Below are 26,317 nucleotides of genomic sequence, written 5' to 3'. Positions count from 1 at the left end.
GTTCCGCCTGATCCTCCTTCGAGTTGATATCAGGGGTGTGTCACCAAGTGTCTATGAGCCCCGTGTCTCGCAGGAAGGCCAGCAGCAGTCGTTGCGCTCTCTTCCTGGTTGTCGCAGGACCTCCGGGGAAAACGACGTCTTCAAATGTCCTGTGCGTAAGACCGCTCTTTTGTAGGCTATCGATCATCGCTTTTCTTTCTTTGTCAAACTGTGGGCATATCCAAATGTAATGTTCGATGTCGCCAATGTCACCACAGAAAGCACAGAATGGGGAAGCGCGAAGCCCAGTCTTGAATAACCAAGCTGTGGTGTACGCGGAGTCGGTCCTGATGCGGTATAAAAGCGTCGCTTCCTCGCGGGTAAATCCATGAGTCACGCAGGCTTCGTGGGGATTCTTGTGGATCTCCCTAAAGTGAAGGCGGATTAAACCCTTAGGGTTCTGAAGAGCTTTTGGAGCTTTCACTTTTGGGACACATGTCAGCGCTAGGCGTGCAAGGGCGTCAGCTATCTCGTTTCCATCAATTCCTACGTGTGATGGTATCCACTGGAATCTTATGTTAAATCCTTTGCTTGTTAGATCGTTATACAGTGCCAGAGATTGCCTTGTAAATTTCTCTAGAGGTAGGCCACGATGCAATCTCTGTAACGCTGACTTGGAATCCGTCAGCACCACGACATCTCGTGCAGAGAAGGCCCGTAGTTTCCGCAAAGACGCGGTGATTGCGGCGCTTTCTACTGTTGTAGAGGAAACTACGCGATCCAGTCGGCCAGACCATGACACATCAAGGGATGGTATGCAGAATGCCGCTGCACAGCTATCTGTTTGTGCGCACACCGAGCCGTCTGTGTAAACTTGTAAGTGGCGTTGAAATGCTGTGCTCAAGTGTTCCAGCACAATAAACTTTGCTTCTGCAGTTGAAATGGTGCGTTTCGCCGGTAGGTGGGGTACACTGAGGCTGCAGTTAACGTCCGAAAAAGACCATGGTGGGTCAAGGCGACTGCGTTTAGGCCATTCCAATCCTAAACATTGGAAAGTGTTCAGCGCCGCATGGAAATGTGAGCGAGTTCAGCGCCGCATGGAAATGTGAGTGAGATTATTTGTTGTGATTTTATTGTATAGCGCTGTTTTAATACATATCTAATTGTTTTCTGTTTATTATAACTTTTTCCCTACGAAATGCATTTTTGACGCGTTTTTTTTTTACTTTTTTGTTTTGTTTTGTTTGTTCGCCCTCTTCTTGCCGCTCTAATACTCTTATGTATCCACTAATGATAGGAGGTCCCCCCGGCAGTTTCTTACTCTGGGACCTCCTGTTACTGTATATAACATGTAAGCCCGTTCTTTTTTTTTTTTTTGTACATGCAATAAACAACTTGGCTCTTGCGCTGGCAGAACTTATATGTCGACAGTAAACTTATTACGCCACTTCAGTAAGAGGCAAATTGGAGAGGGGGGGGGTAAGTGGTTCTTGAGGGAAAGGGAAAGGTTGGCGCTATCTTCTGCAGCCCTTGAGGGAGCACGGCTCAGCGCCAAACAAATTGGAGAGAGGGAGACAGAAATGGAAAGAAGGACAAGGAGGTTAGCCAGTGTATATATCAGCTGGCTACTCCGTGCACGGGAAAGGGGTAAAGGGAATAAAAGCTGTTAGAAGAAACAAATAAAAAAAATTAAGTGAGAAAAATTCACACAATAACGTGATGCTACGCGATGCTACGCGCTGCAACGTCGAAGTCGGTCGCACAATTCACAATCCCTTAAGAAGTTCAGCAGGGCCCTTAAGGCCTTGAGTGCCGAAACCCGTCTGGATCAGTGTCCTAGAACTTTTTCCTCTGAAAGGGGCAATCGTCAAGTTTTTCGAGCGCAGTCGCAAGCGATTTTCTTGCCCCTTTGAAACGGGGACATTCAGAGAGGAGGTGCTTCATCGTCTTCTCGCAGCCACAGTTGTCGAAAGCAGGGCTGTCGCCCATTCCAATGCGAAACGAATAGGCGTTCGTGAATGCCACGCCGAGCCACAGGCGGCACAGACGTGTTTCTTCCACTCGAGGTAACCCAGGTGAAGATGGAGTTGCAGACGTGGGTCCAGTCTGTGGAGACGTGCCTTAGTGAATTCACTGGTGTTCCACGGAGTCTAAATAAGCTCGCGTACGAGGAAGCGAAGCTTTGTGGCTGCATATGTTCTCTACAGAGGCATTGATATAATATGGGCACAATCGAGGGCCGATCGGGCAGCGTCACCCGCACGATGACTTCCCGAAACTATGCTGTAACCCGGTATCCACTGGTAGATAATGATGTGCCCCTTGTCGATTTCGTGATGGTGAAGTAATCGGATGTATGCGACTAATAGCACGTTAGGTCCGTGGTTGAAAAGGGACAGCAGGAACTGGAGAGCTGCCTTTGAGTGACAAAAGATGGATCATGACTGTGATGATGCGCGACGGACAAACTCCAGAGCAGCACGGATAGCTGCGAGCTCTGCAGCCATCGATCATGTAATGTGAGACGTCTTGAATTGTATGGTTACAGATTTCACGGGAATAACCGCTGCTCCAACTGCACTTTTGGAGGAGACAGACCCGTCCGTGTAAACGTGGATGCACTCCCTATGCGTCTCATGCATGAAATAAAGCATGGTTTGTTTAAGGGCGAATGATGTCATCTGCGTTTTCTTTTTTATACTGGGAATTACAACAAGGACTTGGATTGGATACAGGTAGCACATTGGTACAGATCGTCGTGCTGCAGGCGCGAAGTTCGACGTTAAAGTTTCATGGTTGGCGGCGATAGTCCCACTAAACGCTGAATGAGGTCGAGCGGCAGGAAGGGAGGAGATATGTTGCGATGGAAGTCGGGCGAAGTGTCTGATGTGCATTCTTAAAGCGTCGAATTGAATGTACCGTCGATCAAAAAAGTTTACGGACAAAGGGATCTCACAAAAAGCTGAATATCTCCGCAGTCTCAAAACGCAGCCTGGTATTCCCATTTCCAGCCTCTACTGGTATATGCGAACAACGTTGTGATGTGCGGTTTGGCTGGCTACTTTTAAAGGCTGCTCGTATGATCAGCGTTTTCTGAGATCACGTGGTCCGTAAACATTATTGGTCGATTGTACGTACTGATGGGGTGATTGTACGTACTGATGACGATGACAATTGTTGCTGGAAAGGCCAAGACCTATTCGCAGAGCTTGAGCTTGCACAGACGGGAGTGCACGTAGCTTTGTCTTACCGGTCCCACCTAGTATAGGTATGCTATAGCGTAGGAGACCCAGGAAGTGTGCGTTATATACTTGGAGCATCGCCCTCATAGATACATACCATGACTTTCCCACGAGAAATCTGATGACATGGGCAATCATGGCTAGCTTCTGTTTATGTAGGATACATGAGGACTTCAGGAGAGATCTCGATCGATTGTAACTTCTAGAAAGCAGTGGGTCTTCTCGTGGGTGATTGGCTGTCCATTAATTCGGACAACATATGGTCGCACTGCTTTGCGCCTGAAAGCGACCATAGAGCACTTCTCTGACGACACCTCCAGACCTCATGCTCGAAGGTAACCTGATGTTAATGTGGCCGCTTTTGAAGTCGGGCGCACACCGGGGGTCGCGTAACTCCCAATTACCAAATTATCGTCCGAATTGATTGGCACATGTACGATCGACACAAGGGAATGAACTAAGTCGGTGAGCACGAGATTAAACAGAGTGTGGCTTAAGATTCCACCTTGTGGTACGCCATGGTAGGTGTTGTGCTGCGATGTCACCTGTCCACCGAGGAATGACCTGTCCTTCAAGTAACTGAATATCAATCAAAAAATAAGGCCACCTAGGCCGACATCGCCCAAGGCATCCAGACTGGCTCGATGAGTTATGTTGTCATAAACACCTTTAACATCCAGGAACCTCGCCGCTGACAGTCTCGTTAGACTGTGTTCGTGCTGAACAGACGAGACACGATCTATCACGCTGTCAATAGAAGAGCGTCCGCGTCCGAAGCCTACCATAGAGTCAAAGTATATCTCGTGATGTTCTAGATACCACTTTTGACGTGTGAGCACCATTCCCTCCATCACCTTTCCTAGACAACTGGCTAGAGCAGTCGGACGATAAGATGCTACGGCTAGGGGTGATTTGCCAGGTTTGAGCAGAGGCACAACGCGGCGGGACTTGCATGCAGAGGAACCACTCATTCAAGCCACAAATTGTTGTAGACGTCCAAAAGAGCATGCCGGGCTGTTGGACCAAGGTTGCCAAGAGCTACGTATATCACCCCGTAAGGCCCAAGTGCTGAGGAACGTCTGCACGCTGCCAATGCCACTTGAAACTCCTATGTTGAAAACAGATTATCCATTCGAGAATCCCGCGAGATGGGAACGTCAAGGAGATCAGGTGCGGTGAACGAGCACGATTGACCAGCAACCATCGAACACAAGTCCTCCGTTACGTCGATCTCTCGGCGACCATGGTAGAGAGCCAGGCATTTGAAGGGGTGACGTTGTTGCGGTGATGTTGAAAGACTGCGCACAGTCTCCATATATGTAACACTGGTTTATGTGGGTCAAGGGAATCACAGAAAGTCTTCCATCTTAGAGAGCGCAGTAAGGTGATCCGACGCTGGATCTTTTTCTGTGTGCATCTCGTCTCCCTTAAGTAGTATATGGACTTGGTGCACTTGTACCATCGTTCTGTGCGACGTACAGGCATGACGCTACTGGGTGCGACGGACGCAATTCGCTGAATTCGAAGCGGAATGGGAGCGGCTCCGTGCAATTTGGAGAAGCGAAACTTAGCGGCTAATGGTCTGTACTTCACTATTGTTGCGGTGTTCTAGCACATCACTTTTGCCTTGGGCGAGCAGGACGATAACCTGCAGCTTGATGTTATTTCAATGACTCACAAAACGAGCACTTAACGGTACGTGATCTGTAGCAGCTTTATCATTTTTTTGTCATGTGTAAATTTTCTTGCATTCTTTCAAACAGCTGCTTTCGCGGGTCGCAAAAACGCAAGACTTATCGTTTCGCCCGAGGACAAAAATTTGAAAATCTCTCAGACTATGCAACTCGATGTTATGCGAAGCATTTTACAAGTGGCTGGCCATCTAACATTGTTTTTGGTTGCACAAAGCGTTACCGTGTGGTCCAACGTAGAGCGAGCCGTTAAGTCAAGTGTGTGTGTGACGACAGCAGCTAGATGACGACGACGACGACGGTGACGACGATCGCTTGACGACGACAGCATGATATCTACTTCGGCCGTTGGACGCGAGTTTACGCCATACCGATTGTTGGATTCTACATAGGCGCAAGCAAGAGAAACACAGATCACGACGCCGCGTGTGACCAAATGTTATGCAATCTTATGTACAAATGTCTATGTCATGTTGGTGTACGCTGGAACGGCGATGGCATTTCTACTCCGACGACGTAGCTTGACAACCTGTTCTACACGGGCCGATCATGAAGGCGGTACAATGTCACACAGCTTAGGGTTGGCTGCTATGAGGAAAGGACTCGGGATTGTGGGCCGATACCGAAGGCAATGTATTCACAAAGTGCTAGTTATTCTCAAAGCGCAACCGAAGTTTGCTTTGATATGGTAGAAGTATGCGTGCTAACGACGCCTAATGGTTAGAGCATCGGGCGGCTGTGCTCGAAGTCAGAGGTACGGTCACACCGCAACTCACTCATTTACTTTTTTTTAATGTGTGAAACGAGGCGAGACAGGAACCTACCGGCCTGGAAATACCTGGAATGAGGCAAAGAATGCTTCATTTTAAAATAACAAAATAAATCGATGATGGCGATTCACCTTGCTAGAATGTTTGGTCATTCTACTACACGGTTCTGCGAAGGGTCTCCAAAGATGTGACGAAACACATCATGTAGCTGTGCGTGTGTGTGAGATGGGAAGTTAATAAAAATGAAGTGCCTCTCGGTGTATTAGGAGTGCGTAATTATTTGTCTAATAACGGGTAACTACACTGAGCGCAATTTATTGCAACTAGCATTCCCTGCCCTCTTAATGTCCTTCGAATCTATCTATCTATCTATCTATCTATCTATCTATCTATCTATCTATCTATCTATCTATCTATCTATCTATCTATCTATCTATCTATCTATCTATCTATCTATCCAATCGTCTTACGCCGACCTAGTGACCAAAGTTGTCTAATAGTTTCGGCCAGTAGGTATTCGTTCGTGGTTGTGAGGCCGTCATGGTCACTTCATAGCTGTTGTTCCAGCCTCGTCATCCTCACACTCATCATGCCGTCGTCACACAGTCGTTGTCATTTCACTGTAGTCATGCAATCCTCGTCACGCCGTCATCAAACCTACGTCATTATTTACAAAACAACAATCCCTTGTCATCAAACTGCCCTCACCGTTCCATAGACACGCATTCCTTCGTTATTCAATCGCCGTCAGTGCGTCGGCGCGATACAGTCATCGTCATGACGTCATTGTGATGTCCAAACCTGGCGAGAGAGTCGTAGCAACGTGGGCTAATCCCGGAGACTGTGTGGGTTGGATGTAGCTTAAGCACCGGAAATCTCGGAATGATCACGGATACCAAATAGAGATGTCTTCAGTAATACGGCGTGTCATCCCACTGCTTGGAGGCTAGTCGCATGGACGTCGACAGCCATTGTGAGATGGTTGCTCCCTGATTTGCTTCTGTATATCTCTTCGGCGTGACATTACTCCGCGTCGTCGCAACCGCATTGCGCTGCGCGAATAGCTGCGCAGTAATCGTAAGCAAAAAGCGCACCATCGAATATTCGGTTAAAACAATACCGCTAAGGGGAAAATTTCAATAGCGGCTTCGATGTGATAATGGTGCACCATGTAATAGAATATTAAGCCTTGCCCTGAAATAATGTTACAAGTACGTTCGGTACAATTATAGCATACTGGTCAATGTTACAAAAATGAAAACGTGAGTAATACCATGGAGAAAAAAACAAGAAAAAACAAACAAGGGCAGAAAACAGCGCCCTGATACGTGTGGGCTGTGTCAGTGGGGGGGACGCAGCTTCAGTTCAGTAAAGCGTTTTTCAAGTGCCAGGCGATTCAAGTTGAATGACATATTTCACTTAAAAAAGAGATCAACATATGTCTAGAGAAGGGGGCCGGGCAGAGTTTTATCTATGCTTAGAGTTGCCTACAATAAAAATGTCGCGGTTTCACCCGAAAGGCGAAGCATCAATTGCGATAGCAAATTAGTAGAGAGCTATACGGAGTAAAGATAGCAGTTTTATCAGCTGTATAAACTTGGACATGCAGCAGCACCAGCAACGCGCAGAACTGTTGTCGACGCCGTCGGCGTTTTAGCCGCGTTCGCACCGAACGCGCGTGGCGTTGGTGACTGTTGCCGGTGCCTCTGGGGGCGGCTCGGAGGTTTTCGACGATATATGAATGGGACACTCGTCGAGCAGCGTCAGAAATCTTACCTACCTTCTCGCCTCGCAACGTTTTTATATAAATACGCATTTGGTGCCGCAGCGAAACGTCGCCTCCCCTCCCTCCCTCCCGTCCTCCCATGGCCTTTCGCGCGACGGAAGAAGTCGCGTTTGCTTTCTATATATGGTGATTTTAATAGGGGAAAGAGACGCAGCCATTCAGGTAACACTGCGTAAAACGCGTGTTTGCTCTCCGACGTGTGCTCGCTCCCCGTGAAAGCGCGAGTCCCTCGCGCCCGTTCACTCGCACATACAGCGCCCGGAGCGCGGCGACGATTTCATCGCCGTTGACGTCATACGGAACCTCACGGCAACGGTGACGGCAACGACGACGCCAACGGCAGAAATCCACTTTGGAGTGTCCATATAATTGCTATCGCAATAAAAGAACTGTCAGCCCTCCCACTGGGGTGTAGATGGAAGACCAGCGAAGCTGTGCTATGGTAGGAATTATGTATTTCCAATTATGGCTATTAAGATGTGATGGTGTAATTGGTTCTCTGAACTATTAAAGAATGAGAAATATATATGATCCGGTGGTTTTCACGTATATACTGACCACAGGGACCATGACCTTATGGTCGCTACGGTACACCGTCATAGGGTGTACGGCAAAGGTTGGCACGTTCTTCATACACACGTCACCAACGCGGTGCGCGTTTGGTGCGAAAGCGGGCAAAACGCCGCCGCTGTCGACAACAGTTCGGCGCGTTGCTGACGTGCGCTGTCAGAATGCTGGCGCGAGCAAGTGCGCCAGCAGCAGCGAGCCAAGGTTCATGCGGTATATCGCTTCAACGGAAACTGAGCGGCGAAAGCACAGCGCATACAAAGGTAGGAGCCGTGTTGCAGATAGCTTTCAAGATACGGTGCGCGCGACCGCCTGTCGCCGAGAAACGTACAAGTGCGCTGTTAATTGCTCCCAGAGCAAAAGCCGCACTCCCTCCCTCCCGCGCTGCCTTCCCGCTTTCCTGCTTTCGCGTGGGTGACTGGGTCGCCAGTTCCCCTTGCGCCAGGTCGGAAGATACGCATTTGGTGCCGCAGCTAAACGTCGCCTCGCCTCCCTCCCTCCCGTCCCCCCACGGGCTTTCGCGCGACGGAAGATGTCACGTTTGCTCTCCGCCGTGCGTTCGCTCCGCGTGAAAGCGCGCGTCCAGTACGCGCTTTCACTCGCACATACAGAATGCGGCCAATTAGAGTTTTTTTTCTACACGCGGACACGACCATCGGAGACTGAGCCCTTAACAGCTTCGCTGTAAAAAAATATCATAATGTCAGGCAATACTGAACACTCCAAGGAAGAATATTACTTGGAAAAAACACAACGCAAAAAAGACACGGACACGAGAGAGCGGCACGCACACAGCGCTGACTTGCAACAGTTTATTCATGAGGACATGAAGGAAGAAATTTATATATAAGAATATGACAAGGAAAGTACGCAACGAAACAGCTCCAACGAAACCACATTTTGTAATTGTGTTTCAAATTTATTTTACGTTGTTTTGATCTACTGTCTGGTGTATCCACTCTTGCTATGTCTCGTGTATAGAAAAAGCAGTGTCTCTGAATAAATAAATAAATTAGGGAACTGTAGCTGTCGGAGGGTCTGAATTTCACCAAAGGGTCATTCTACGTGCAAACACCAAATTTCAGGCGTTGAATATTTTTCAAAGGCAAAAGTTGCGGTTTCGACACAACAATACAGCGTACTACGAGTACTCTCTCAGTGTTGAAGAATCGACGTTCCGAATAAGTAGTTATCATATTCAATTGATATTCAACTACAGTGCTCGGTCACGGTGAATACAGTAGTCTGCGTGATCGTTTAAAGAGTCTGAAAAAAAAAAACGATATTTAAGTCGTACCGTCTTTCTGAGATTCCGCTATTATAGCAATCAAAAGATTGCCAGAATGGACGTGTGGCGGACGCGATATACATTAGTACATCTGCTGGAGCCAGGTGCGCCCACCAGCTGTCGGTACCAGGGCATTGTTCTGTGTCACTCGTAGCATCGCTGTCAAGGGCGGCGAAAATAAATAGGTTCACACGTGCTTGTAAACCAGCTGGAAAGGAACCGAATCAACCGAAGACATACGAGTTAAAGTGCCTTGCACCGTACCCAGACATGCACTATTGAAGGAAAAAAAATTAGGCCACAAGCGGGCGCCGAATAAATAAATAAAGAACACTTTCCTCAGCGATGGATTCGTCGCGTATGCACCCACTCCCATCACCTACCCAAGGTTTGACGTAGCTGCAGCTAGCACCGGATGTGAGCTCCAGTAGACGGGTTGTGCTATAGCAAAGAGCAAACGAGGCCTCCGCGCTGATCGACAAAGTTATGCCAGTGAGCAGATCTCTGTTCTGCATAATCCAACAATAAATAGCGACATAAAACCTGCACATATGATTAAAGCTCGCAGGCACACATGAGCGCGTAATCGCTGAGATAAAGGGTTAGAGATAGACAGGAAAAGGAAGAGAGGGAATGGATGGGACGATGCAGTACTACAGTGACATAATAATGCGTCCGGGGTACGGTACGCACAGATTGCACAGTTATTAGCATTAAGTTTACCCTCAAACGGCCCCTCGGCCTTTGAGGGTAAACATAATGCTAATAACGGTGTGTGTCTCGGCGTCGTTGTTACCCTCAAAGGCCCATCCGGCCTTTGAGGGTAACATTGACGCGGAGAAGCATTCACAAGCATGGCAAAAATTTATATTTTCGGTGCTGCCGTCATATCAAAATGAATGTGAGGCCGATTGGTATGCACTTGTGAAGGTGCTTCGCCCCTAAAAACTTGCGCGATAGCGCGGTGGTTAGCTCGCTCGACTCCCGAAAGCACGCTGTTACAGGGGCCCTACAAAGTGAAATTCATGAATCATACCACTCTGTGAAGGTGGATGAGCAGCGAAGCTGTTTAACGCACGACACGTATGTGACACGGAATTTTGAACAAAGGTACGAACATATTTATTGTCCTTATCGGTGGTCATTGTGACGATAGGTACGCACACAAAATCGTGTATCACCTCTGTTATTACATATGTGCATCGCGTAAGACGTCGCGTAAACGCGGCCTTCCCGTGATGCTTCATTTACACAGCCGTCCAACGTTCCGTTGCGTCACCGTCACGTCAAAAAAACGTACAACAGGCGTGACGAAGCAGTGTCCGAATCGTCGACGGCGGTGGCGCCGTCGACAGCTGCACAGTCTTGTAGAGTGCTGACTGACCGGTCCCATTTTCGGCCTAAACCTAGAGAAATATAATCTACATTATGCATTGAGTCTGTTAAATAATTTGATGTTGGTGTAATGTTTGCATTAACTCTGAATAAATTCATTGATTCGTCGTAATGGGAAGGCCGCGTTTACGGGGGAGCGGGGGGGGGGGGTATGAGCCATTCATTGGCTTACGTGACTGACAGATTTAATTTTGAAGTATCGCAAGTGGCAATGCGACAACGGCGGACTGCGGGCATACCGTCATTGACGTCATTTCCTCCGTCGCAGCAGGACGTGTGTGCAACCTCGTTAAAAAACAGAGACGCGACCAATAATTGAGAAAGATTTTAATATACCGTCGGGATTAACCCAGTGATAAGCACCGGGGCCGCACGTTTCAGCTTCGCTGGTTAACCATCTGTACGGCGTACTGCTTGGCCGGTGATTTTATTGCGATAGCAATTATATGGACACTCAAATGCAGATTTCTGCCGTCGGCGTCACCGTCGCTGTCGCCGTGAGGTTCCGTATGACGTCATTTGGAGATGAAATAGTCGCCGCGCGCCGAACGCTGTATGTGCGAGTGAAAGGGGGCGAGGGGCGCGTCTTTCACGGGGAGTGAACGCACGGCTGAGATATATACATATATCAAAACGTTTATTAAAAATAACAGGTGTAGGGAGCGGGTGGGTGGAGCCCCTAGTCCAGGGCTCACTGGCTTGAGCGGTCCGCCGTGCCTGGTCGAGGAGAGCTAGTTGCATCTCCCGATCCTCGCTGGCGAGCCAAGTCTCCCAATGCTCCTTTCCGGAAAGTTTGCCGGCTATTTGCGGTGTATTAATTTTGGGTGGCCTGTTCTGGCAATCCCACGTAATGTGGACTAGAGTTGGCTGGCCTCCGCACCACGGACAGTGAGCGCTGTAGAATGTGGGGTGAATGGCATGTTTCAAATAAAGATTTGGATATGTGTGCGTCTGTATTCGGCGCCAGTCATAAGAGTCCCGCCCGGATAGATCAGGGTGTGGTGGACTGTACTTTCGTCGCTCGCGCCGTTGGTACTCAAGGATGTCTCGCGGTAAGAAGGGTTTTTCTGAAGAGTGGTCAGCCACTCGGTTGAAAAAAGCACGAGCTGCGCCGTCCGCTCTCTCATTGCCATGGAGTCCTATGTGACCCGGGCACCAGATGATCATGTGGTTCTGCGTTAGGTTGGATCCTAATAGGTGAGTGGTGCTATGTGGTATCCTCCCGGTGAGGAATAATCTACATGCGACTTGGGAATCTGTAAGAATTATTGACGATTTTCCCAGAGTGTCCTTAGTTTTTATAGCTAGCGCGATGGCTGAAGCTTCTGCGGTATTCGCACATGCGACTCGAGCCGTGGCGCAAGTCAGAAGCCCTTGATCTGCGGCCGCTCCTACAACTGCGAGGGCGTACTTATAAGTATTGCATCGAGCGACATCTGTGTAGGCCGTATCCGGATTTCTACCGAATTGCTGCATTAACTTGCGTGCTCGTGCACTTCTACGACCCCGGTGGTATTTCGGACTCATGTTTTTGGGGATTGGAACTACTGTGATCTTTTCACGAAGAATTTTAGGTAGAGATTCCAGTTCTTCTCCCGCGTACTGTGGACAAGCGGGGTAACCAACGTGGCAGAGTAATGCTCTGCCAGTGGAGGTTAAGCTAAGCCTCTCCCGTTGAGACATAAGCACCGCTGCGCATAGCTCCTCGTAGTTGTTATGTATTCCTAGGGCCACCAGGCGTTCAGTGGAGGTTACCTGTGGTAGGCCGAGAGCCGCTTTGTACGACGTTCTGATCAATGCATCTAGGGCATTTAGTTCAGTTTTCGTGGGGTACTGGAAAGGGAGACTATATGTGATACGACTTAGCACAAAAGCCTGAACTAGCCGGATCGTCTCAGTTTCCTTGAAACCTTTTCGGTGATAAGTTACTCTACGAATCATGCGGGAGATCTGTTTCACCGTAGTTCTAAGAGTTTTAATGGTGTGGTCCACTCGTTTGTTGCTTTGCAGCCACAGTCCGAGGACTCGCATTTTCTGGACCTCCCTTACCTGGCTGTCTCCTATAAAGAGGTTTACCGGCTCTTGAGTTTGACGGCCTCGACCTCGGATCCTGATATATTCTGATTTATCGGGCGCGCAGCTCATTCCGCTGCTGCGAACGAAGGTTTCAACAGCGGTCGCTGCTTCTTGCAGGATTTGTTTTTTTTTTGTCCTAAAGAGCCGCTGGTGGCCCATAGTGTAATGTCGTCTGCATATAACGCGTACCCGAGCCCGGGTATGACGTCGAGTTTTTTGGCTAAGCGTCTCATGCCGATGTTGAAAAGAAGGGGCGAGAGTATCGCCCCTTGTGGTGTACCTCTATTGGGCATGGGAAAAGAGTCTGAGCGTGTAGTGCCGATACCTATTGTCGCGATGCGAGAGGTCAGGAAAGAGCGGACGTAGTCATAGACTCTTTCTCCACAACCGATGTCATTCAGCTCAGATAAGATTAGTTCATGTGACATAGTGTCGAATGCACTTTTCAAATCAAGAGCGAGGACGAGATGTTCGGTACCAACCGTGGTGTTGCAAAGGACTTCTTCCCGAAGTAGCAGGAAAACATCCTGAGTTGACAAATGTTGGCGAAAGCCGAATATGTATGTGGGAAAGAGGCTGCGGTCTTCAATGTAAGACGTGAGACGCGTGTGAATCACCTTCTCAAATAATTTTCCAAGACAGGAGGTTAGTGATATCGGCCTGAGATTTTGTAGATCATGAGGTTTTCCTGCTTTGGGAATAAGCACAATTTTGGCCTCCTTCCACTGTTGTGGAACCACGCCCCTCTCCCATACCTGTTCATTAAAATATCGAGTAAGCTGTTCTAGGTGTTCGTCACTCAGGTTCCGGATCATAGCATTTGTGAGTTGATCCGGTCCTGGAGCAGTATTTCTCTTCGCAGCTTGCGTTGCCGCAAAGAGCTCTGCTTTAGTTATCGGTGCGTCGAGCACTGCGTTTTCTTGCCCTTTGTATGGTAGGATGCATGGGGGAGTGGTTACCTCTCCTACGTACTTATCTTTGAGCTTAGTGAGGAGGGCCTGTTCTGTTCCCGGAAATTCTCCGGCAAGTTTTTGAAGGGTGCGGTTCGTGGCCGTTTTGGTTTTTCATGGTTCCATTATGCTGCGAAGTATTGCCCATGTCTTGGAGGTGTGTAGCGTTTCGCTAAGTGAGTCGCAAAAACTCGCCCAACTCGCTGCCTCTCACTGCTGTGCGTAAGCGTTTGCCCGCTCGGAGATTTCGGCGATTCTATGGCGCAGTTTGCGATTAAGTCGCTGTTTTTTCCATCGCTTGGTTAGCCCCCTTCTGCCTTCCCGCATATGCAGCAGATGGCTGTCAACTACCGGCGTTTCCGCTGTGAGCGCTATCCGCTTAGATGTTGTTTTATGAGCGTCTCGTATGTGCGTTGCCCAGTCTTCAGCGTTCTCGGGTAATATCTGCGGCATGGGGACTTTGCGATAATTTACCCATCCGTGATCACCACATGCCCACAGGCTCGTCCAATTTTGGGAGAGCCTACCGACACGCTGAGAATGAAATGGTCACTGCCTAGATTTTCTTCTAGGTTGGTCCAGAATACCTCGTCGACATTGTTTGTAAATGTAAGATCTGGAAAGGTGTCTGCGCTGACGCTGTTACCTAATCTCGTTGGGTTTTGAGGGAGAATGATGAGTTGGAGGCACGGAGTAATATAAGACAGGAGCGCCGACTCCGCTCGTCTGGAAGGGACACATTCTGCAACGCCGGCTCCTGCTTCACAGCGTGTTCGCCAGACGGCGCTACGACTTAAGAAAAACTCTGCAGCGGAGAGGAGCAAAGGCGCGGGGACTCTCTCGCGGCGCCTGCTTGCCTATCCGTTTTGTCGTCTGCTCCGCGCACGCCCTGACGACTGTAGCGCGCATAGCTCTTGCGGTTCACGGAATGACGTTAGCAGGAGAAACAAGTCATGTATAATTTTATTTAATTTATTTTATACAGGCCAAATACAGGGCATTTGTCAGGTGGGCCACATGGCACAGGAACGGAAAATAAACAAATGACTGAACCTAAGACGGAAAGAAAAACTAGGAAAATGGGAAGGACATATAACGGCCGTTCGTGCGGTCTCAAGCAATGACGGATAACAGCAGAAATAAGTTTTTAATACAAAGGTGACGTTCATCACTCTTTTCATCTTAGTATCCATCAAGTGCAAAGATGCTTCGCTTGCTTTTTTTTTTCTCGCGATGCTTTCTGTGTTGCCCGGTTTTCTTGCGAGCAAAATTGCCGCATTCTCATTAAAACATAATAATGTAGAATTCCTGCAAGTGTTTCTTGTTTATGAACTTCACAAGGGAAGCTGAGATTATGTGTCTCCAGCACATGGTCAATTGTTGCTTCGTAGACATGCGTCGACTTTGCATGGGTAGAAAAGTAGTCCTCGGCCTCTTGCAATAATCTATAAAAATGCACGTTTGGATAGGTTAATCGGCCGCGTGTTTTGGTGGTAATGAGATTCGAAAGGTTTTCTTGAACGTCTTGGAATGTGGAACCAAGTGCGTCCCTGCATGTCACACAATTAGATTTTTGCCGGAATTTTCTCGCCACGAACCCAGCAACAAAGTATATTACGCAATCGATGATCGCGGGATCATCCTCTGTTTCAGGAAGAATATCCTCACACTCCCATCGGTCTGTTTTAATTAGGCCGTCTAGTTTTGTAGTCAGGTTACTTACTGATCTTGCCCTCTGGTATTGCATCCGAGGCGAAAATTGATTTAATGTCTTCGACAGTCAAGCAAGGCTTCTCTGCGCTCTCGGTGATTTCGCAGTTACCGCATTTTGGAGGTTTTATCAGCTTTTGTACAGAAAGAAGGCGATAAAGCTGAAGGAACGTTGGCATCGTGGGGTGATCATTTTGTACACCTGCTTGGCGAATGGTTCCGAAAAACCGCTCTAACGGATCTTGGTTGAATTTGCTTGTCAAAACATAGGAAAATCCACATGTAGTATAAATACCTGCACAAACCAATTGTTGAGTGTAGGGTTACTCGAAGACCCTCGCTCGTGCTTTTCGTGAGAAACATATCTTTTGATATTTTCCCGTCATCAAGTTCTTTTTCCCATGCATCCAAAAAATGTAATGCTCCCTCAAAGACAGCAAAATCTTTCCCGTCCAAACGGACACCCTCGCGAGGAAGCTTTCTGTTTAAGGCATCGAAGATATCATTCATCAGACTCGTGAAATGGATGGTGCCATCACACTGCTGAAATGCTTGCAGTTCTTTCTCTTGCAAGTATTTTAAGCCATCTGCAACAGCATTGCTGAACACTTGTGCGGCATATTTCACCCTCAGGATCCTATAGCCCGCGTGTTGCTTTGGGAGCAGCACCCAACTATTTGTATTTGAAAATTTTCGTACCTTGTGGTGACCCCATGAAGGCGGAAGCTTGACTTTTTCTGGGTGGAGCAAGAGATCCTGCGAAAACGAATTTCCATCTGCGCTCAGGGAGTGTGTGTTGCCGTTTTGATCAGTGGACCTGCTTTCGCCGTTTTTTTCGGCAGATTCTTCCTTGGAAGGCACACTCAAACTATTGTCTTTGCTTAACAGATCCTTGCCAGGCTGCCAACTGAAGGAATCTTCTCGGAGAAAAGGCTTAGAATTTTCATCACGGCATGTCTCTGGATAATCAACGGCGCCTACACTGTGGGTAGTTGTAGCCACATTGACTTCCTCCTGTCCATCCTCAGCGGCGTCTTCTGGTTCCTCTTGGCATTCAGCATTATTGACATGCGCCAGGCTCCCCTCAAAAATCGTTGGAACGGCTCCCTTTCGAAGTCCAGGCTTTTTCTTTACATCTAATAGGACAACACCTTGGTGTTCACTGAAGTACCTATCGGAAATAAGGTGCTTCTCAAAGTGTCGCGCACATATCTTGTCCTTCGCTTTAAGCGGGCGCTTACTTTCAGGAATTTTTTGTCGCCACTGGTGCAGTAGCTCCGGATCAGATGGTGCCGCGAAGAGAGAGAACTTCTCCCGTCCTTTGCCGTAGCCAGATTTACAGCCGGGAACAAAACACTTCATCGTTTCCTGTCCTGCTGTCCCGTCTCTTCACGCACAAGCAACAAGATAGCTTGTAACGTCAGGCATGAATACATTTACTACAGACATGGTAAACAAAGTGAGGAGCACGAAAATTTCGCACCTTCGCTTCCGCGCAGACGTACAGGAGTGAAAGACAAGTACTTCTGTTGTGTCTTTTTGTACAGCGTTATTTATCGTCTGTTTCCTCTAGACATCTAAAAATGTTTCGTATGCGTGCATAAAAGCCCTACCGCGTGTTTACTTGCGCTTTATTATTTGTGCGCATATATTTTTTGTGTTTGATTGCTGTCAAATTGAGACGGCCGACGGTCCAGGTTTGTAGCAGACGACACGCTCAGCGGGTGCCGCGCTGTCCGTTCTGCGCCGCCGCCGCCGTCGCCGCCGTCGCCACCGTCGCCGCCGGTCTCCGCCACTCAGCGCATGCGCACATGGAAGGAAGCTGTTGAGTGTTTTCCACGCGCCTCGACAGATGGCGCTACGAGATGTATAATTTGCGTTGCACGTTTTGTCCCGAGCGAATGCGTTGCGCGGCGGCGGAGTCGGCGCTCCTGTCTTATCTTACTCCGTGGTTGGAGGTCATATGCTTCGACCGCTTGCTCGAGCTCCCGGCCTTTGGGGGTGTCTGTTCGGTAACCCCAGCTGGTGTGAGGGGCATTGAAGTCCCCAAGAAGCAGTAGTCGATCCTGGGTGCTGGAGTGAGCCTTGACATACCGAATGAGGGCCTCAAAATCAGCCCTTTTTTCTTTAGGTGGGCTATACACATTCGTGATTATGGTTCTTGCTTTGCTGTGCTTCTGCGGTAGTATTGTTACGATTTGGTGGTTGATGCTGCTAGTCGCCAGATAATCTATACTGGTTGCTATGTCCTTGAGCACCATCGTCGCAACCTTAGGGTAATCTGGGTGGGATATCGTGTAGTAGCCAGTTAATTTGACCGGCTTGCTACCGATCTCTTGTAAACAAATGACATCAGGTTTGACTGGCGCAGTGTTAATGTATTGCTGTAGAGCAGCCGCCCTTTTGTGGAAGGTGCGGCAGTTCCATTGCCAGACTTCGAGATATTCGTGGTGTGCTCGCGTTTTACTCGCCATGAATAGTGCTCTCGCTATCCGAGGACGGTATGGGTTTCGGACGGCGGCTAGAGTGAGCACCCGGGCTGGTGCTGGCTCGCTTACGAACCGCAGTCCTTACACTGGCTACAGATTCATCGACGTAAGTTTTTAGGCTTTGTAATTCTGCGTACATCTGCTGCTGAAAATTCTGCATAGTTTGTAGTTGTTGCACTACTTGTTGGAGTGTGCCCTCCATGGTATTAGGCGTCGTTATAACCTTCACAGGCGAGCCTGCTTCTTTAGTATGTGCTGTTTTGTTCGGTTCAGTGCAGCTGCTAGCTTTGAGGGAGGCCAACATTCGTTTGAGATCTGCCAGGCTCTCGCGAAGAAGCTTGTTTTCGTTAATGATTTTTTGATATGCGGGATTTTCTGTGACGGGAGCAGTAGGAGAAACGACTCGTGCCCAGCTTACCGTGTTATCTTGTGGCGCTTGCTTGGTCGCAGTGCCGGGAGCCCTAGATTTAGGCGTCTTGGGTGATTGTGAATGAGTTGGGCTATTTTTTTCATTAGAGTTCTTTGGTGTCCGTGATCTAGATCGACGGCGAGTCCCTGGTAGCTCTGGGAAGGGATCGGATGCGGATTCTTCATCGTCGGAACTTAACTAACGTTGGCGTTGAGGTGGCTTCGTTGAGGGGTCCTTCCGGGAAGTCCGGGGAACGCCAGCCCTCGGACGTCTGTTGCTTTGGGGCTTGAGACGTTTTTTGCAACTTCGGTCTCCTGTCATGTGACCCTCGCCACAGGCTGCACATTTGGGAGCGCACTCGTGTCCGTCTACAGGGTCCTGTTGTCCACATGTATGACACACTGGAGTGTCTGGCTGGGGACAGACGTCCGATCGGTGACCCATTTGGTGACACACTTTACACACCTGAGTGGTGACCTTGTAGGGGTAGCAAGCAAGTTCTCCGCCGTTGTAGTAAACGTACCGCGGCGTTATCCGTCCAAAAAAAGGTGATAACGGCTGTTTTCGTGTTACAGATCATGCGTGCTTGAGAATTTCGACCCCTTGCGTGCGAATGCGCAGGTTTGCTTTTAGTGCTTCAGGCGTCGTGTGCGGGTCCAAGCCATGAATGACACCCTTGGTTGTCCCTTCACTTGTCGCTACATAGGCGTTGACCGAGTGAGGCCGGCCGTAGATGCTTAGCGTTGTAATGCGTCTAACGTAGTCCGCCACTGTCTGGTGCGGCGTGGACACGATGAAGATGTTGGAGCCTGGCTTGATTCTGAGCAAAAATTGCTCACCTGATATTTGCCCGCCGCATCCAACAATCACGGCGTCCGCCAGTAGTGGACTAGTCAGGTTCTTGACCGGTAGCCCCTGATGCGGTCGCACCACTATCTTGAAGTCGTCTTTCGGGAGTGGGGGTAACCGCCTGTAGGCTGGTTTGCGTTTAGATTTTCCGGTTGCTTGACCAGCGGATGCTTCTTGGTGCTTCAAGGTCCCCGAATATTCCGGTGGTTTGGTCTTCTTCTCTTTCGCAATGGCTTTTTTCTGCCGAAGCGTGAGGACCGTCTGCCAGCCCCCATCCGTTTGACTTTGGCTCCCTGTACCGGCGTTCTCATCGCTGGGTCCTCTTGGTGCCGGGAGATTTTGAGCAGCGGAGTCTTGAAAATCCATATTATCAAAGTCTTGGCGTCGCGTGTCCGTCATCCGCGAGGGTCCGGGACGCGCGGTTACGTCGGGGGCTTGATCTTCAAGAGCCATCGAGCGCGCGTTCGCCGCACACTCTGGCGTTCCTGCGGCCGCCTACGTGGCGGCTTTGGTTTTAGCGAGCTCGCACGAAACGAAAGCACGTTTGAGCTTGTAAAACAATAAGTTCCGGTCACTCACGGCTGTGGGTAGTTTCAGTCGATGCGGGACCACTTCACAGATCCGTGATGATCGTGGGAACCAGTCGCACACACAATTTTCCACCAAAAAGCAGGAAAATTCGCGGAGCACATGAGGACGCGACAGTACTCGTCGACGCCGCCGCGCGTCTTCGCACGGCGGAGAAAAAACGCGCGTTCTGCGCCGTGCTCCCTTAAGGGCTGCAGAAGTAGGCGTCTCTTTCCTCCTTTACAATCACCATATATGTAGAGCAAACGTGCCTTCTTCAGACGCGCGAGAGGCTGTGGGGGAGGGGGAGGGAAGGGAACGGACGTTTAGCTATGGCACCAAGTGCCTATTTATACCAGAGGCTCCGGCAACAGTCACCAACGCCGCACGCATTTTGAGCTAACGCGGGCAAAACGCCGATGGCGTCGACAACAGCTCTGCGTGTTGCCGATGCTGCTGCATGTCCAAGTTTATACAGCTGATAAAGCTAATATCATTACTCCGTATAGCTCCCTACAAGTTTGCTATCGCAATTGATGCTTCGCCTTTCAGGTGAAACTGCGACAACTTTTTTATAGGCATTGACGTGGATGATGGCACCGCCGCCCCAAGGAGCCTGAATAAAAAGTTGTCGCAGTTTCACCTGAAAGGCGAAGCATCAATTGCGATAGCAAATTTGTAGAGAGCTATACGGAGTAATGATAGTAGCTTTATCAGGTGTATACCCTTGGACATGCAGCAGCACCGGCAACACGCAGAACTGTTGTCGACGCCGTCGGCATTGTGCCCGCGTTCGCACAAAATGCGTACGGCGTTGGCGACTGTTGCCGGAGCCTCTGATATGAATAGGCACTTGGTGCCGCAGCTAAACGTCGCCTCCCTTCCCTCCCCCTACCCCACGACCGTTCGCGCGTCGGAAGAAGGCGCGTTTGTTCTACATATATGGTGATTGTAAAGGAGGAAAGAGACGCCTACTTCTGCAGCCCTTAAGGGAGCACGGCGCAGAACGCGCGTTTTTTCTTCGCCGTGCGTTCACTCCCCGTGAAAGCGCGCGTACAGACATACTCACACATACAGCGTTCGGCGCGCGGCGACGATTTCATCTCCACTGACGTCATACGGAACCTCACGGCAACGGCGACGGCGACGCCGACGGCGACGCCGACGTCAGAAATCTGCTTTGGAGTGTCCATATTATTGCTATCGCAATAACAAGACACACGTGACGTTTCGATGGCACCGCCACCACGGGAGAGCGTAAGGAAAGGAAACTAGATACGCAAGCGTTGGAACGCCGCCAAAGAGAGGGCGCTGTGAACGTTGAGGTGAGCCACTGGTGTCGGCCTTTTGGGTTAAGAGCCCATGGATTTCTTACTTTCTTTCATTTTATTGCGATAGCAATTATATGGACACTCAAAAGCAGATTTCTGCCGTCGGCGTCGCCGTCGCCGTCGCCGTCGCCGTCGCCGTCGCCGTGAGGTTCCGTATGACGTCATTTGGAGATGAAATCGTCGCCGCGCGCCGAACGCTGTATGTGCGAGTGAAAGGGCGCGAGGGGCGCGTCTTTCACGGGGAGTGAACGCGCGGCGGAGAACAAACGCGCGTTCTGCGCCGTGCTCGCTTAAGGGCTGCAGAAGTAGGCGTCTCTTTTCTCCTTTACAATCACCATATATGTAGAGCAAACGCGCCTTCTTCAGACGCGCGAGAGGCCGTGGGGGAGGGGGAGGGAAGGGAGGCGACGTTTAGCTGCGGCACCAAGTGCCTATTTATATCAGAGGCTCCAGCAACAGTCACCAACGCCGCACGCATTTTGAGCTAACGCGGGCAAAACGCCGATGGCGTCGACAACAGTTCTGCGTGTTGTTGCTACCAAAGCCGCTCACCTTACTTCGTATGACATTGCTGTGTTGCTATCGCATTCATTGCTTCGCCCTTAGGGCGAAACTGTGACATTTTTTTTCAATAACATCCAAACAAAACCTCTATCCTTACCGGTGCCTAGGAACTTTTTGGCTCCCAGGTGTGACAAGGACAGTTCAAGGGCGCGTTGCAGGATCCGGAGCCCACTACCCGGAGCCCACAGCAGTATGTGCCATTGTGCGTGGGCCTTTCTGCACTATCACCAAGATTGGCCCCAATTTTTGGACACGCCGAACAAAAACGCACACAAGCCCAGACAGAAACAGCTTCGCTGTATAAAAAAAAACGCGAATATGAACCTCCGTTATTCGGCGGCGCGCGGCTGCCATCTTCGAGGCTGCTGCGTTTCGCCGATTCCGCTAGGTGAGCTGAGAGCCAAAGTCGGCCGCAGTGGCCTAGGGGAATACCCAGTCTTTGCGTTGACTATATTACTCCTTGCTAGCAATAGTCATCCCTGTACAGTTGCGGCCACGCTACAGCTAGCGCCGACGCACCCACGCATACGCAGAATTGTACGGCACGGCTCGTACGCGTCGAAACGCGGCGCGATCAAGGTGATCAAGTCCTGTCGGTTATCGCGCACTCAGGCTGCCTCGCGTCGGCGTATCTGGCTGTGCAGCTACGGTGTGGTACAAGCAATACTCAGTGAGACAGATTTCTGTCATGTGAGAAAGTGCTTTTATTGCGATAGCAATTATATGGACACTCCAAAGCAGATTTCTGCCGTCGGCGTCGCCGTCGCCGTAGCCGTCGCCGTAGCCGTGAGGTTCCGTATGACGTCAATGGAGATGAAATCGTCGCCGCGCGCCGAACGCTGTATGTGCGCGTGAAAGGGCGCGAGGGACGCGCGCTTTCACGGGGAGTGAACCCACGGCGGAGAACAAACGCGCGTTCTGCGCCGTGCTCTCTTAAGGACTGCAGAAGTAGGCGTCTCTTTCCTCCTTTACAATCACCATATATGTAAGCAAACGCGCCTTCTTCCGGCCGCACGAAAGGCCGTGGGGGGGGGGGGGGGGTGAGGGAAGGGAGGCGACGCTTAGCTGCGGCACCAAGTACCTATTTATATCCGAGGCTCCGGCAACAGTCACCAACGCCGCACGCATTCTGTGCGAACGCGGGCAAAACGCTGACGGCGTCGGCAACAGTTCTGCGCGTTGCTGGGGCTGCTGCGTGTCCAAATTTATACAGCTGATAAAACTACTAACCTTACTCCGTATAGGTCTCTACAAATTTGCTATCGCAATTGATGCTTCGCCTTTCAGGTGAAACTGCGACAACTTTTTTCTTTCCGTTTGCGATGATTTATGAACTATAAAATAAGAACAATGATTTTTGTGAATGTTTATGTATCTTGAAGGACTGTCAACAACTCAGTTCGGAACGATATCTGCTAAAACATCTACATCTGAACGCAAGCTGGCGCGGCTCTCTTGTAGATGTAAAATACCCATCATCGCGAGGCGCGGCAGGCGCGTAGACGAGAGCTTGCGCGCGTCCGCAAGTGTACATGTGATTTGGGCTTAAGAGATTGGTCACGATCTTTTATTGCCATGTCAAATGCATGGACACTCAAATCGGATTTCTTCCGTCGCCGTCGCCGTGACGTTCCCTATGACGTCCACTGGCGATGAAATCGTCGCCGCGCGCCGTATGCTTTATGTGCGAGCGAAAGCGCTTGAGGGACGCGCGCTTTCACGGGGAGCGAACGCACGCTGGAGAGCAAACACGCGTTCTGCGCCGTGCTCCCTGAAGGGCTGCAGAATTAAGGGTCTCTTTCCTCCTTTACAATACCGAAATATATAGAGCAAACGCGACTTCTTCCGCCGTGTGAAAGGTCGTGGGGGGGGGGGGGGGAAGTGAGGGAGGGAGGGAGGGGAGGCAACGTTGAACTGCGGCACCAAATGCGTATTTATATAAAAAATGTTGGTCTCGTCGAAAACCTCCGAGCCGCCCCCAGGGGCACCGGCCACAGTCACCAACGCCGCGCGCGTTCGAAGCGAATGCGGACAAAACGCCGACGGCGTCGACAAAAGTTCTGCCCGTTGTTGGTGCGGCTGTATGTGCAACTTTATAGAGCTGATAAAACTGCTATCCTTACTCCGTACAGCTCACTACTAATTTGCTGTCACAATTGATGCTTCGCCTTCCGGGAGAAACTACGACATTTTTATATTATCAAAACAATCGCTTTGTCGCACTCTAAAGAAGTACAAGAGTTGTGAGAGTGGTAGTACCCTGTTCAAGTCGAACCTGGCCTGTGGAATGATCTTCACAGCCCAAGATGAAGTACACTTGAAAAAATACATACTGAAGGCAAGCAGGATGCATACAACAGCCTTATACCCCAAGTGCCAAGCGTCACGAGAAGTCAACCACATAACAGGAAGAAATTGGTTCTAGGGCTTCATAGACCACCGTCCTGAGTTATCGCTTAGTTCGTAGGACGCGACCAGTCTCTGTCGGCCAACAAGCTTTAAGAAGCACAACAATGACGCTTAAGTTTCAAGTCTGACGAAATGGGGCTCACAATTGTGCGCAATCCACCGAAGATTGTCGAAGCGCGTGGAGAGAAGCAAATTGGTCACCTGACACAAGCCGAATGCAGTAAATAGGTGACCGTCTTCTGAGCTGTCAGTGCCTTAGGAAACGCCCTGCTTCCAGGGCACATTGTGAGACATGCGAACTGCTCAAAGCAAGCACCCATTCTGTTAATTCTTAGCAATCGTGAAAGCCACGTCAGCTTCAGCCCCATCAACAAGACCAAGGAAAGTGGTGTCATCCAGGGTCCTTTCCCCTGCATTGCAGCCGCCGCCTCCAGCCACTTGACGTGTCTGAATTCGATTCTCGGTACAATGCTGCTTGCAATGATTGCTTCATAAGCAACCCAGGGGCGGTATTCTGTAACAGTCCAATAAGTGGACTGTCCATTTCGGCTGTCGCTGCTTGGCTGCTGCTTGACGTGCAGGAAGGTGCCAGCCAGTCTCCTTCCTGCACGTGAAGCAGCAGCCAATCAGCGACAGCCGAAATGGACAGTCCACTAAGTAGACTCTTACAGAATACCACCTTTGGAAAGACTATGTCCATTCACAACATTGGAGAACTAGAGGCACCCACCTTCATATTAACGATGATACAAAAAATGAAACCATATTCTAGGCCATTCAGAAAGTGGGTATTTGGTTTTAATAATGAACCCTTCCCTGTGGTTCTATATCATACTTCTTAAAAGTGCCGATTACTCTCGACTCTCCTCCCAATGGAGGCGATGCTAGTCTGTTTCATGTCGATGATTTCTTTGCAGTTTAAACAATAAAAACGTTTTGGGTCATCTAGGAGAGAAGGCCCTCTAGTAACGGAATAATTATAAATTGTAATAAAACAAAACTCCGCTAGCTTCAGTATTTGGTCCTTGTAGAATGCAACATGATCCTGGTTCATCGAAGTATTATAAACTAGTCCCCAGCATACGCTGCCCAAGTTAATGGCGTCACGGAAATAGTGTGCGGTGACATGATGATGACCTTGCCATCCGCTTTTCGTTTTTGCGTCTTCGTTGGGTCACCACTTTGCCACGCGTTTTGGTGACACGTTCTGCTGTAAGAGATGTGGGATCTAACAATCTAAGCAAACTTTCTATTCTTTTGTGCTGCTCTTTTATAAAAATATGGGAATTAGTAGGTCAGACGAACATTTCGCGAATGGTCACAGTGTTCTGCGTTTTTCACTATTGCTCAGGTTACCCCAGGGAGCAGGCATACATGTAATCACAGGTCATATAAGTCAAACGTCTTTATAATGAAGCGCTTGGGGCCTCCAAAACCATTCGTCATTCAGGTATCTTCGTTGAAAAGGCCGCGTAACGCATGGCTCATTATAGAACCGGGACAAAAATATTCCTTGTTTTCTTTCCCTTAATACAGACGGTGAAAATAAGTCCAGCAGACATACAATGATCCACCAGAACGCAATTTCCTGCTTTCCGTCATGCCTAAAACAGCCTGATCTCCGTCTTGACACAATCTTTTTTGTTTTCTAATGTGGATAACGGGAACCCCGAACTGCGTGCGTACTCACCTGTTTACAAGCATCCATGTCTACGCCGAAGCCTCGGAGTCCTCTCTCTCAGGTGCACAAGAGTGCAATGCGGCTCAAGGTAGGCAGCTTTAGATCGGCTTGCTTTGTCTCATGGTTTCATGTAGCCTTGATGAAAATTGGTCGAGCAGCCGGCCAGTCGGCATCATTTAACGAAGTCTATCAGCTTAACAACGCTCTATCTTATCGATGCAGCAAGGAACGACAGCTGCTCCCACGATGCGAAGCAGCGCGCACGGCAGAATGGCGGAAAAATTACATATATATAAAAAAAAGAAAGCAAAGTCAACTGTTGTTCCGAGCGGTCGTGGAACAGCTGTTGCTGAAAATAGTTGAACTGCCGGCGTTTCCGGCGCTGATTTTCTGCGTAGGTCGCGTCTATAGACTCACAGACAGGTGGCCCACATGTATGCCACGCCCTTGCCTTTAGTCTTTCAGCAGACGACAGAAAAGAGATCTCATACGCGCATAAGCGTTGTATACGCAAGAGCACGTTCAAAATACACATGAGCTGCACGCCACGGTTACACTGCGGCC

At 49.5% G+C, this 26,317-nt stretch overlaps 1 protein-coding gene across 2 annotated transcripts in view; it reads right to left on the bottom strand.

The window, feature by feature from the left end:
• Positions 1-26,028, bottom strand: part of LOC119431054 (ATP-binding cassette sub-family C member 3) — a 121,440-nt gene extending 95,412 nt beyond the window's left edge. For both annotated transcript variants that reach the window (XR_007463742.1, XM_037698518.2), the window contains exon 1: positions 25,763-26,028. Coding sequence is in view for 1 of the 2 variants with exons in the window: in XM_037698518.2 (XP_037554446.2) it covers positions 25,763-25,780 (18 nt within the window). In the remaining variant the exon portion in view is untranslated. The remainder of the gene's footprint in view (positions 1-25,762) is intronic.
• Between the last annotated feature and the right edge of the window lie 289 nt (positions 26,029-26,317).

The sequence above is a fragment of the Dermacentor silvarum genome, chromosome 10, assembly GCF_013339745.2.
Source record: "Dermacentor silvarum isolate Dsil-2018 chromosome 10, BIME_Dsil_1.4, whole genome shotgun sequence".
Lineage (NCBI taxonomy): Eukaryota > Metazoa > Arthropoda > Arachnida > Ixodida > Ixodidae > Dermacentor > Dermacentor silvarum.
The sequence above is the reverse complement of the archived record's forward strand: the minus strand, read 5'-3'. Positions and strand labels throughout refer to the sequence as shown.